The 12,616-nt window shown below is 39.3% G+C and overlaps 1 protein-coding gene across 5 annotated transcripts in view; it reads right to left on the bottom strand.

Moving 5' to 3' along the window:
* RABGAP1L (RAB GTPase activating protein 1 like) overlaps window positions 1-12,616 on the bottom strand; it is a 665,825-nt gene that overhangs the window by 131,988 nt on the left and 521,221 nt on the right. Inside the window, exon 1 of one of the 5 annotated variants that reach the window (XM_068541286.1) lies at window positions 8,002-8,685. The exons of the other annotated variants lie outside the window; for them this stretch is intronic. Coding sequence (XP_068397387.1) covers window positions 8,002-8,169 — 168 coding nt within the window. The 5' untranslated portion in view covers window positions 8,170-8,685. Of the gene's footprint in view, window positions 1-8,001; window positions 8,686-12,616 lie in introns of those variants that run through there. 5 annotated transcript variants of the gene reach the window in all.

The raw sequence follows: 12,616 nt of genomic DNA, 5'->3' as shown, positions 1-12,616 counted from the left end.
AAAAGAATTAACAGGCTAACATATTTAATTTATATTACCTGAAGATTTGAATAGTGGATCCTGGCAAAGCTCACCATGTTATGGCTCTAAAAAAAGAAAAATGCCAGAAAAGGAAAAAAATTTGAACTCTGGGACTAATCTGTGATTTTAGCTTGGTAGGCATTTTAAGGATATTTTACAAAGCTGGCTGAAGACATAGACAATGCAATCAAAGCACAGCAGAATTATATAATAAACACCTAATGACAGGATGACTTTTCAACTAGTGACAGTAGCAGTTTAAGTGAAGAAAATAAGAAATTGTACCCATATCTTAAAGACTGCTATAAAAAAGTAAATGAAGCAAACCACTTAACTACTGAACTTCTTATGAAAACTACTGCTTGCCAGATTTACTTAAGAAATAACCACCACTTATAAATATATGTATGCACAGAAAAAAGAGTGAAAGGAAATAAAGGAAAATGTTTCTCTGGATAGTGGGATTATAATTTTTTTTTCTTCTTTATAGTTTGCTGTTTTTTCTGCAGTAAAGATTTTGTAATAAGAAAGGCAATAAATATTTTAATAAACAACTATATGTAATCGCTGGCAAACACTGAGACACAAATTAAGAGATTGAGAAAGACTGGGTACACAGAAGTAGGCCAAGCCAAAAAGAAATAAGGTGTTTTAAGAGTCAGCACTTAATTGTCAAAAACTGCAGGAATAAAACAAAAACAAACAAACAGACAAAAACAAAACATGGTGGCTAGAAATCACAGAACTACATGCTAGTTCAAAATATTACTTTATTTACGTTCAAATTAAAAACTGATTAACCTTAAAGACTGCATTGAAAGAGTATAAGGAAGTCAGAGGAATTCTGCTCCTAATGAGTTGTTGTCCTCACCAACAGCCTGGTCTAAGCCATTGTCACCTCTCAGCTGAGCCACTGCAGTGACTCCCCAGCTGGTCTCCCTCTTTCTGCTCTTGCTCCCCACCATCTCCTCTCCTTACAGCAGCTAGACGGTACCTTCTCAGATCATGTTGCTCTTCTGTGTAAAGCTCTCCAGTGGTTCCTACTGTGCTCAGAATAAAACCCAAAATCTTTACCATTGCCCACAAGACCCTTCAGGATCTGGGGCCCTTGCCTTCCCCTCCAACCTCATGTTGAATCACATCTCCCTCCTTGCTCTCAAACTCCAAGCACACTGGCCTTCTTTCTGTTTTCTTGTACACACCAAGTTCATTCCCAACTGAAGGCTACTGCCTGTTCTCTCTGCCTGGAATATTCTTCCCCCAGATCTTCATAATGATAACAACTTCTTGTGATCTAGATTTTAACACAAATATAAGATCTGAGTTAGGCCTTTTCTGAGCACTTAAATTCTTCCTCCCAGCCCATCAAGTCATTTTCCATCCAGTCATTTTCCAGTTTTACATCTGTTTTCATCCTAAGGAAAGGGGATTTGTCTGTCTCGTTCTTTGCTGTATCCACAGTGATAAGACTACTGCCTAGAGTACAGGAGGTACTCAACTAAAATTTACTGAATAAGTGAATGAATTCTACTTTCGCCTCTCTTTCACTATACGTATATAATTTTTTCTTCCCTTCTCTCCTCCCCTTTAAACAGAAACATGTAAAATAGAATAATATATTAATTCACACAGCAGGCATTTTCACAGGGAAGTAGGTTGGCCCAAGTTTAGATTCACAAACTAGTAATCAGAAGACAGAGCCAGGCTAACAGTGCCAGGGGAAAAAAACAAGCTTCAGTACATCTCAGATTTATTTCCTCCCTCACAGATACTGAGAGATGGTGGCAATAAGTAGCGGAGAGAATATTTAGCATGATAAAGTGCTATCATCTCACCTTAACTTAGTCGGAAAAGGCAGTTACTGGAAACAACTTCAGCCCCAAAGAGGGCCTCTTCAACTAAAATATCAACTGCTGAATTATTGAGAAAGCATCCACCTACCAGTTATGCCAGACATACTACATCCTTTTTCACCTGTAATACTGGTTCTGATGATTATCTCTTTGGCAATTGTTGGGAAAGTTCAACACAGGCTGCTTATAGAGTTTGTAGCGAAACAGGATGAGTACCTTTCTTCATTACTCAAAAACCTTCTAAGGGCACCTCTTCTATTGTCAGTGCAACTAACCTCTAGTTACCTGCAAACAGATGCCCAAAAATGGCGGGGAGCAGTCTATTGCCTGCAGGCAGCAGCATGGTTACCTAATTTTCTAATACTGCCCAAGGCCTAATTTCAAGTCCAGCCTCTGAGTTCATACAAAAGCAGAAAGGTTAGGATTAAAGATGAGAAGTCAAATATCCTGTGACATTTGCCCTCTGGTCAGGCAGGGATGGCCAGGCACACAGAGATGCTGTTTGGAGGAGGCTGTAGTCTCAGGGGAGGTACAGCAAGGAGCTCCCTACCCAGGTGGGGAGAAGCCCAACTCAGCCCAGCTGGCTGAAGCCCAACTCAGGTTAAGTCTCTGGAAACCAGAATTCAGAGTGCCCTGTGACTGCCATTTCCAAGACACCGCTGGTGTTAGTGAAGCTCCAGATTGCGTGACTGGCCTGACTCAAGCCCCTGAAGAGAGGAGCTCTGATAATCATGAGGCAAGTGTAGAAAATGCATCTTATTTAATCCTCTAATTTTAGCCTCTAGGAAGTACTTGTCAACTAAAGGTGCTCAAGCAAGGTTGCAAAGGATGGAATAGTCATTTCAATTCCAACTCTGGCTAACTCATGGTACTACATAATTCTCCACTGTTCTCCTACTTTAAAAGTGGGACTGGGCTTCCCTGGTGGTGCAGCGGTTGAGAATCTGCCTGCCAATGCAGGGGACACGGGTTCGAGCCCTGGTCTGGGAAGATCCCACATGCCGCGGAGCAGCTGGGCCCGTGAGCCACAGCTACTGAGCCTGCGCGTCTGGAGCGTGTGCTCCGCAACGGGAGAGGACGCGATAGTGAGAGGCCCGCGCACCGCGATGAAGAGTAGCCCCCGCTTGCCGCAACTAGAGAAAGCCCTCGCACAGAAACGAAGACCCAACACAGCCAAAAATAAATAAACTAAAAAAAAAAGTGGGACTATCTTCAACCTCGAGTATTTGAGAATGAAATAAGTTAAGGCATATGAGTATATTTTGTGAACCCCAAAACAAATATAAGGGACAACATTTTGGAAAGTTGTCTCTGTTGCTCAAATATGCTCAGATACTGAAATTTTAGTATAACATTTTGTTACATCGCTTATAGTCCTTTTTTCCTAACCTTACAGATACATCTCATATATATTTAACAAAATTTGAGTCACTTTGTACCTAGTATTTTGTTAAATATATACACCTCATAAATCTCAAGCATTGATGTAATAATATTAGTCCAAAATATAGTTAGTGGTGCTTTCTATGAAACTAAAACATGGCTTCAATCACACATACTAATTATTAATGAGCTGACTATGGAGATATTAACTTAATTAATGGTTATAATTGAGTTTATAATTGCATGAATGCTAACCCTCTACTCCAACAAAGAAGAGAAGTTTAACACATGATCTTGTGATAAGACCCAAGCTTTAAAAATACACCCCTAAAAGGCAGACTAACATTTCAAAAACCAAACCAAGTACCCGAAAGAGGTTGGGCTGGCTTCTGGATAACATTATCCATCTGTACTCACTACACAGAACCCCATCAGGCTAGAATAATTGATTTAAATTGGAAAGGCTGTTCTTCAACTGGGAAATTCTTAGAGTTTTTCCATATTACCTTCAGAACAATAGTGAAGGAATAGTAAAATAATGAAAATGCAATTACTTTCCTAACATTATTTGTTAAGTAATGTCAGCCAGAAGATAATATAGACAAGAATTAGGGAATTTGAATAAGCAAAGGCATGTTTTCTTCTCTTGTACAATAAGGAAAGAACTCTACCAGCTTTTAAATAAGAACTAATAAATGATAACTTTTGAAAATCAGTGGCTCTACTAATACTCATCTTCTGCTCTCCAGACTTTCTGTCAAATCCTTTTAAGTGATGATAGGAAACATGTTTACCAATTACACCTTCAAAGGTAACATTACTTCTTCCTCATTTCTATGAATAGAGCTATATAAAAAGATTACCTGGATAATTAAAAAACATTTAAACAAGTCCTACTTCTACTTCCTTTCAAGTAGGTAGAAATAAATATCCAGAGGGAAAGGTAAGTAGGATGTTAATGTAAGAATCCTTCCCACTCACCCCAGTAAAATGAATTAAGCACATTGCCAGGCACACAATGGACACCGACATATATCTGTTCCATGAATTTATAAAGGATCTACTTCAAGCATACTCACTATTAATAAGTCAAAAATTTATAAGATGCAAATTAGAAAGGAGATGTAAGACTTATTTTGATATAAAAATTGATTTTTATATTTGGGGGGCATCAGAAGTATGCATGGCAACATTTATACTGGAGTCTTTAACTTCTTTTAAGAGTTATCATCTCTCTTCAGTGAGCAATCCTTGCAGCAGTCAACAACAGAGGTAAAAATGGGAGAGAAACTTTCTCCTCTGCTCTTTTATTCCCTCCTTAAAATTACTGTTTTAAGGAAGTCCACAAATTAAAAAAACAAACAAAACTAGGATGCAGTTTGACAGCATAAGAAATAAGATCAAAATTAAACTTTAAATGGTTACTGGAGGGACAGCTGGAGCATTTGGCTATAGATATATGTCAATCCTCTTCAGCCTGAGAGTCCTTTGGATTCACTGTGCACAGTGCCCAGGGTATCAGATTGAAAGTATAGCCAACACCTGATATCAACATATTAATGATCTGATAATAACTTCCCATGTCATATAAAAGCAAAAAGAAAAAAATCTAGGAGGATAGGGAAGATTTTGAACCTGAGTAAAAGTTTTTCCTCTTTCTCCAAATTTCACACACTTACAGAGGAGTGTGAACTCTGGCTATGTGCCCCTGCTAATACCATTTGGAGTGTGTTTTTCCCACTGAAAAATTCAGTGCAAGAGTATCATATTTTAAAGTGATTTAAAAAAAAAAAAAAAAAAAAGAAGGCAGGGTGGGTGGAAATGAACAGTTCTAACATTTGAGTGTTAGCTCCAGATGCTTCTATTCGAAACCTCTCATTTTCTTGGATGACAAATCTTTCTTTAAGGGCCTCTGATAAGCAGCAAAATCTAGGTTTGATTATTTTAGGGGATTATTTGAAAAAAAAAATCTAGGCATGTTTCTCTTTCTCACCTTTACTATATTCACCACAAATGGCTTTTCTGCCTTTAGTTATAGTGTCTAACAGGATTTCCATTCCGTTGAGAAATGTTTCTGGAGGTCTAAGAATCATTTGCAAGCACAGGCTTTAGAAGAGGACATTACTTAGCTGGTATCTAGGATACGTATATCCCTTGCTTTGATATTTTAATTTCACCAAAGAAACGTGTTTGGTGAGTCTGCACACAGAATTTATGCCTTGTGGTGATATCTAAAATGGAGTACTTGTACTTGATTTATTAAAGGGAAATTATTCTTTACTAGGTGTACCTTTGAAGGACAATAAGCAAAAATTCCAAATGTGCTTGGTGTTCTCATAGCTTGATGGTCTCTCTGTGAACCAGGGAACAATAAATAAGGCTCAAAGTCCAAATCTACAACACTGTCTTGGTAAATCTTCATTTATTTGATCACTTTCATTAAGAAAATTAACTTGTCTTATATGAAGAAAACTACTGGGATCTTAAAAGTAAAATAAGGGATTTGTATGTGTTTAACCCACACACACATTCATATTTAAAACATGATTAAAAACCTAAACTTCAGTGCTTGCCCTCTTGACTGGTAATGGAAAGACTGCAACATTGCATATGGCAGGATTCCTTTTAGGATTACCCTGTGCAGATTAGCCACTGATCCCACATCATTAGCCAGTCCAATAACACAAGGCTGAACAACTGTACTTCCCTCTGGTACCTATGCTAAACTTTGAGCAATAACTCATTGGATAGCTGATCCCAATTTATAGCCATACTGCTAATTAAAGGGCATGTGATTTCTCAGAATGTAGAGTACCCTAGTTCTATCGACAATCTTTTAAGTACAACGCTGTATAACAAAGTCAGAGATTACCAAATGGCCCTATACACAACGCAGCACACACTTTTCACATATAATGCAAATGGCACTATTACCTGGAATGTTAGAGCCCAAAACAACCTGAGGGCTGTGCCACCACCTCAGGTACCTAATTGAGCAACCAAGCCGACTTTGTACAGTTGCAACATATAGATATCTATGACCTCCCACAGAACTGAAGCTTGTGAAGCTTATGGGTTTTGTTGTTGACAATCGTTTTACGCTAGAGTCATGTGGATTTCGATGCAGATTTTAGTATGACAGATATTCTTAGTTATCAATTTTATGTTTTCCTTCAAAACACTGAAAATGTAAATGCCAAAGATAGGCAGCGCCGGATCACTGTAAAGTTATCAGTGGAAGCCCGTGAGACACAAAGTTAAGCAGTCTTTAAGAATATGGAAGTGTATTAGACCAAAAACTGATTCCTCAAAGAGAGGCAGAGAATTGGTTGTAATATATTTTAGCACTTCTTAGTGTCAAAGCTCCTGAAAAAAAAAAAAGCTTTTTATTTCACTGTTAAAAAACAAAAGCAAAAACAAAAACAAAAAACTCCTTTCTAATAGAATCATGAATCTTCAGTTTTCTCCTTTATTAAGAAAAAAAATGTGATGATTCAGGGGAACAAAATTCAAGTGAGCACTGATGACCTCACCTAGGCATTAAAACATATACATTGAGCTCTTCTTTCTTAAATGACAAAGGAACCATATTTCTCAAAATATACCACCCCCTTCTCTATAATTGTATGCTGGTCACTGCATCTAACTTCACCTTGCAATGATAAACAGACTTTCTTCTGGGTGAGAAATCCCTTATGTGCACGGCTACCTAACATGTCTGTTATGATGATACAGGAGAGATTATATTTACATGCAAATAGATACATGAAGACTTACTTAATAATTGTAAACATAAGCATAAACAGAGATGAACTATACTAGAGGGAGATATGTGAGAGAAAAGAGTTAAATTCAGTCAAGTCAATATTGTACTTTTGAAAAAGCCCCAAATATGAGAGAACCAAATGAGGGAACAGTCTAGAATGGTATTAAACTCCATTGTATAAAATAAACAAAGCAAAATTATTCTTGCCCAATTACCAAATAATGGTATAGGACTACCATAGACCAATTACATTATAGAACAGTTGCTAGGTATAGTTCTCAAACCACTAAAAAGAAACACTGCACCAGTGATTGTGGGTATTTAATTTTAACCCTTGGTAGGAAGTGCAGAAGGGTGATTTTTCTCTTGTTCAGGAAATCAAAAAACAAGCAAGGCAGACTTCCCAGACTCAGCCACAGACCCAACAGCTTTAAGCTGTTTCGTAGATACACAGTCCGAACATTCCAGGAGAGAAATCTGTAATTTCCTAACCAATGATTTTTAAGGGGCAAAATTCCCTATTAACACAACCAAATTGGCCATCAAATGGAGAGGTTAGGAAGCAAAGCAGGCATAGTCTAGATAAGTCACAATAATGTCTGGTGTAAAATTTAACCCCTTGGAGACAGAAATAGCAGAATGCCTCCATCAAGCACTTGGGTATTCTGCTTTATTGCTGAGCCTGGCCAGCCATAAGACCTTTTTTTTTTTTTTTTTTTTTTTTTTGCTGCCACAGAGATAATGCCACTAACGTGGGCTCGGAGAGGAGAGCCATATCTCCTCTAGCCAATTAAGGAGTGGCACGGACCAGGCTCGGACAGAGCCCCATGCCTGTGGCCACTCAGCACTTCCTTCTCGGTAGAGTGGGGGAGAAGGGGAAGGAGACAGGAGACCGCAAGCCTCTCCCAGGGATACGGGGAATCCTCACAGAGGGTGGCAGATTCTTTACAAATGAAGTTCAGTGAAAAACAGTCTCACCGCCAGAAGCCGAGGCACAAACAGACGATGCCCCATCCCCAGAAGTTCCAGCACTCGACACGCATACTCATTCACCAGCTTGTTCCTCTCGTCGTGCATGTCCTGGGACTTTTTGACAGGAGCTGTGAGCTTAGCAGCTGGGGCTGGGCAGGGCACCCCTTCTTCCATGAGCAGTAAGTAGGTATCCAGAATGAGAAAGCTGGATCTCTTATCCACAATTCTGAGTACTGCGGTGGGAGGGGAGCCAGGCTTAGGTCTCCCCAGGAGCACGCACAAGCCAGTCTGTGGTGGGAACTGCCAGCTAACGTCTCCACAAGAAAAACATTTTGGCTAAATTATCTACTGTGCCAGAGCCCCAAAGTAGACTGGAAATGAAATCAAATGCTGATCTAAATAAAAAAAACAGCAAAAGCAAGCGAATGCAAGAAAATGGCCAAGAGTGATGCAGGAGAGTTCACACACATGTGTAAAAATGGACAAGCTGTCTAGAAGGGTCTAGCATGTGAGTGTGTGTGTGTGTGTCTGCGCTGTGTGTATGTGAGAGAGTGAGTGTGTGTGTGTGTGCGTGAGCAAAGAGCAGGAGCAGGAGCCAGGAAGCCAGGGCAGTTGTGAAGCTGCAAGGAGAAAAGGATGAGCTCATTGCAATCCTTGATTCGTGACAAGCAGCTCTGCTGCTGCTGCCTCTCGCTGTGAATCAGTAATGAAGGGGTAGGGAAGGAAGGGGAGGGAAGAGGAGGAGGTAGGTGAATGAGCACGCAGAGTCTGTCTCGGGGGAGAATGCTGTAATAGGAAGCCAATGGCGAGCCTTGGACAGATGCGCTTCCCCTCCCAGTCCACCTTCAATCAGTGTTAGGCTGACAGTTTAGGCTGTTGAATCTTAAACCCACAGACAGATGAACTCGCTTCTCCTAACATGTGATGCTCACAGAAAAATCAGACAGCCTGCCAGCTAAAAGGCTGACCTTTATTCACTCTTGTTTTCTAATAATGGTAACAGATACAAGTATGATTTTTTTACTGCATATTTAAAGTGGGATGCTCCAATCCTTGTTAAGATTACTGAAATCTCTAACAGAACAGAGGCTTAGGAGAAAATGATAGAGTATAGACAGAAGAGCTAGGACCGCACATCCAAGAAACGACATGCCCTCAAGTTGAAGTGTTTATACAGTAATGACTTTTTGCAATGCTAGGATATGCAGAAGTATTTCAGCATTCTGGGAAGGCTAGCTGCAATTAAAAGGAAGATTATTTTTAATGTATTTTTATTTGTTATTGTGGTATAGTTGATGTACAGCATTATGTAAGTTTCAGGTGTACAACATAGCAAAAATGAAGATTTTATAAATACACAATATGATAAAGCATAAAAACCTACAGCATAATAATAAGAGTATACCTGTAAGGAACTACTAAAGTTGAGATTCTCAAAGCAAAAATAACTTTCCTAACCTAAAGACTTTGATAAACACTCAGTTAATAGGTTCAAAACATTGTTTTGATGCATTCTGGTCTAATCCTTCCCTTGTAATAGTATAACTTAGAGTTATTCATAGTTTAAAATTTTACAATCTTACTATTAAAGTTTTATATTAATTTCCTTGATGTGAATCATCAGTTTTAGCCAAATCAAGGCAGAAGGACAAGATCCCCTTTAAGGGTAGTTTCTTAACTTTATCCTAACAATTAACTACTATATATTCAGAATCTTGGTGCTACTGTTCTGTAGTTGGTCTCATATGAATACCAGACCAGTTTCTCCATGCAAGCTGTAGCATGGTGCAAAGACGAATGGGGCTAAGAGAGCTGGAGAAAGTTCCTTCTGAGTCTTAGTTTCCTATTTTGATAAATAAGTTACAGATCTCTGCAAGTAAGAAAATAGAAACATATTTATCAGCATACCTCTGTGATCTTGGTTACAGAAATACATTAATTACAGAATTGGGGATAAAGGGAAATATTGCCTTCCTTAAGAGAATATTGTTTGGTTTATTTTTCCAAAACCTCAGGTAAACAAAACTTTTTTTGGTTAAACATTTAAAGTATTAATTAACAAAATATATTAAATAAGATATTTATATTTTGCTGTCAGGCCTTCTATTTCTTCCAAAAATGCTTTCTTAAAAACCTATACAGGGCTTCCCTGGTGGCGCAGTGGTTGAGAATCTGCCTGCCAATGCAGGGGACACGGGTTCAAGCCCTGGTCTGGGAAGATCCCACATGCCACGGAGCAACTAGGCCCGTGAGCCACAACTACTGAGCCTGCGCGTCTGGAGCCTGTGCTCCGCAACAAAAGAGGCCACGATAGTGAGAGGCCCGTGCACGGCGATAAAGAGTGGCCCCCACTCACCACAACTAGAGAAAGCCCTCGCACAGAAACGAAGATCCAACACAGCCAAAAATAAATTAAAAAAAAAAAAAAAAAAAAAACCTATACAAAGTAAAGATTTTAATGTAAAATGATAAAAGCCATTAGAATATGATATGTATATATATATGTGTATATATATGTATATATATGTGTGTGTACATATATGTATATATATACATACATATATATACATATATATATATGTGTATATATATATATATATATATATATATATATATATAAAAATTCAAGATCCCTAAGATTTTGGAGGAAATGTCTTACGGGCTACCCAGGGTGGGAGTTGGTTTAGCCAGAAGAGGGAAGAGGGAAGAGGTTCTGGGTCTCTCATTACCCGCGCCCCCTACCCTCCCCCCACCAGCAACAACAGCTCCATTTTCATCTTATTTACATAGTGAAGTTCTGCATGAGATTTTGTTTGAAAAGACTGTGCTACTGCTGTGTAAGTGTGAAAAGCACTGCCATAGAAGCTTTACACTGAAGAGCAAGGGGACATTTTGACTTGCAAAAGAAGAAAAAATTCAGTGACTCCTTAGCTTATAGGATTTTTTATGATTGATTTTTTTTAAAAGATAGGGTAGATGTTTCCATCCATCTGACTTGGTCTCAAAGACCACTGGCAGAAGCTTTTTTTTTTTTTTTTTTTTACTTATATAAACCAGAAATAAAAAATTTATTGCCCAAAAGGAATTAAATTTAAAAATTAATCAAAAGACTTTGGAACTGTATGGTTTGGCTCTGATGCTCACAAAAGAAGTTAAAACTATACGCACTAAATATTAAATGTAATAATTAAAATATGATAGTTTAATGAGCAAACCAACTTACACTTAAAAGATTTAGGTACATTTAACAAAATGCTGTGTAAAAGGCACTACAAACAAGTGGTCGTGTGTTTCAGTTTTCCCAATCTCTCCCATCATCCTTCCCCTCAAATACGTATTATCCTTGAGGAGGTAAAAGGTACAGGTTCAGCTTCAGGCTCTGAGTGGGCCCCGCTGGGATGGAAGAAGTCATTTTCGGCAGCAGGGTCCAGGGCACACCTACCCCAATGAGGCTGAGGAACTGTCACACCAGGGGCCTACAGAAGGCACCGGGGATTAGAGGAGTGGAGAGCCTGAGGAAGAACAGGAAGAAATGGGGGCAGGTCCAGCTAGCTGCTCCTACCAGCCCCTGAACCAAGACCCCGAACCAGAAGGGGCAGAGCTGGCACCAGTGGGGAGTGCAGAAGATGGAGCTGCTGACGTCCAGGGTTGGAACTAGGCCCTAGGGCTTCATTCCCCGGACAGGCCAGCAGAGAGCGAGGATGAAGATGAGGAGGGAGCTACAGCACTGAGCAGCCACAACTCTACAGCCACAGACCCAGAACATGCAGAGTTGGTGACAAGGGCGAAGGAGGTGATATCAAATGCCCAGTGGGAAGATGTGGTACAGAAGGCCCTCCGAACCTGGCAGGCGTCCCCTGCCTCCCAATGACCGCACTGAGAGCTGCCTCATCTCCCTGCATTCCAGGGCTGAACATATCCCAGGTTGTAATGTTCATCCCCATGCTCCCATCCCCCTTTCCACATCAAGGTAAACCAGACTTCTTCTCAGAGACTTATTAATTCAGTTCTATACACATGGGGACATCAGCCCAAGCCCAACCCACCTTAGCATGTATCACTCCATGGAGAATAAAAGCACCATACATACATAGCCCCCTTCCAAAAAAAAAAAAAAAAAAAAAAAGAAAGAAAGCATCATCCTTGCTTTCAAAATTTCCATAATTTTCCAGGTTGTTTTCAGGTTGCCCCTTGAGAACAGGCTGTTGATCAATATCAGGTAAAAATAACTCTTCTAGAATATCACTTGGCAAAAAGAAAGAGTGAGTAACCTCAGTGAGCATTTCCCCTTATGCTTCCCCAACTCCCCAAGTAATTTATTTATTGATGATCAGATTCAGCAATAAATACAGTGTACTTATAACTCGAAGATAAATTTTTGAGTTATAAAGTAGTCCAAAAATGAAACTAATGATAGAAAAGAAACTCTTCCGAATTAACCAGTTAATGATACATGATTTCTCATATTTCCTTACACTATCATAAAGGAGATTTTTTAAAAATCTCTATAAAGGAAGTTCAACAGCAAATTGAAGATAATATGGGAAATTTGGATGAATGATCCAATGAGGCAGAGTGAGAGAAAGGTAAAGAGGGCCAGGCAGTGGTCCCAAAGCCATGG

The sequence above is a fragment of the Eschrichtius robustus genome, chromosome 3, assembly GCF_028021215.1.
Source record: "Eschrichtius robustus isolate mEscRob2 chromosome 3, mEscRob2.pri, whole genome shotgun sequence".
Taxonomy (NCBI): Eukaryota; Metazoa; Chordata; class Mammalia; order Artiodactyla; family Eschrichtiidae; genus Eschrichtius; species Eschrichtius robustus.
This window is presented reverse-complemented; position numbering and strand designations above follow the sequence as displayed.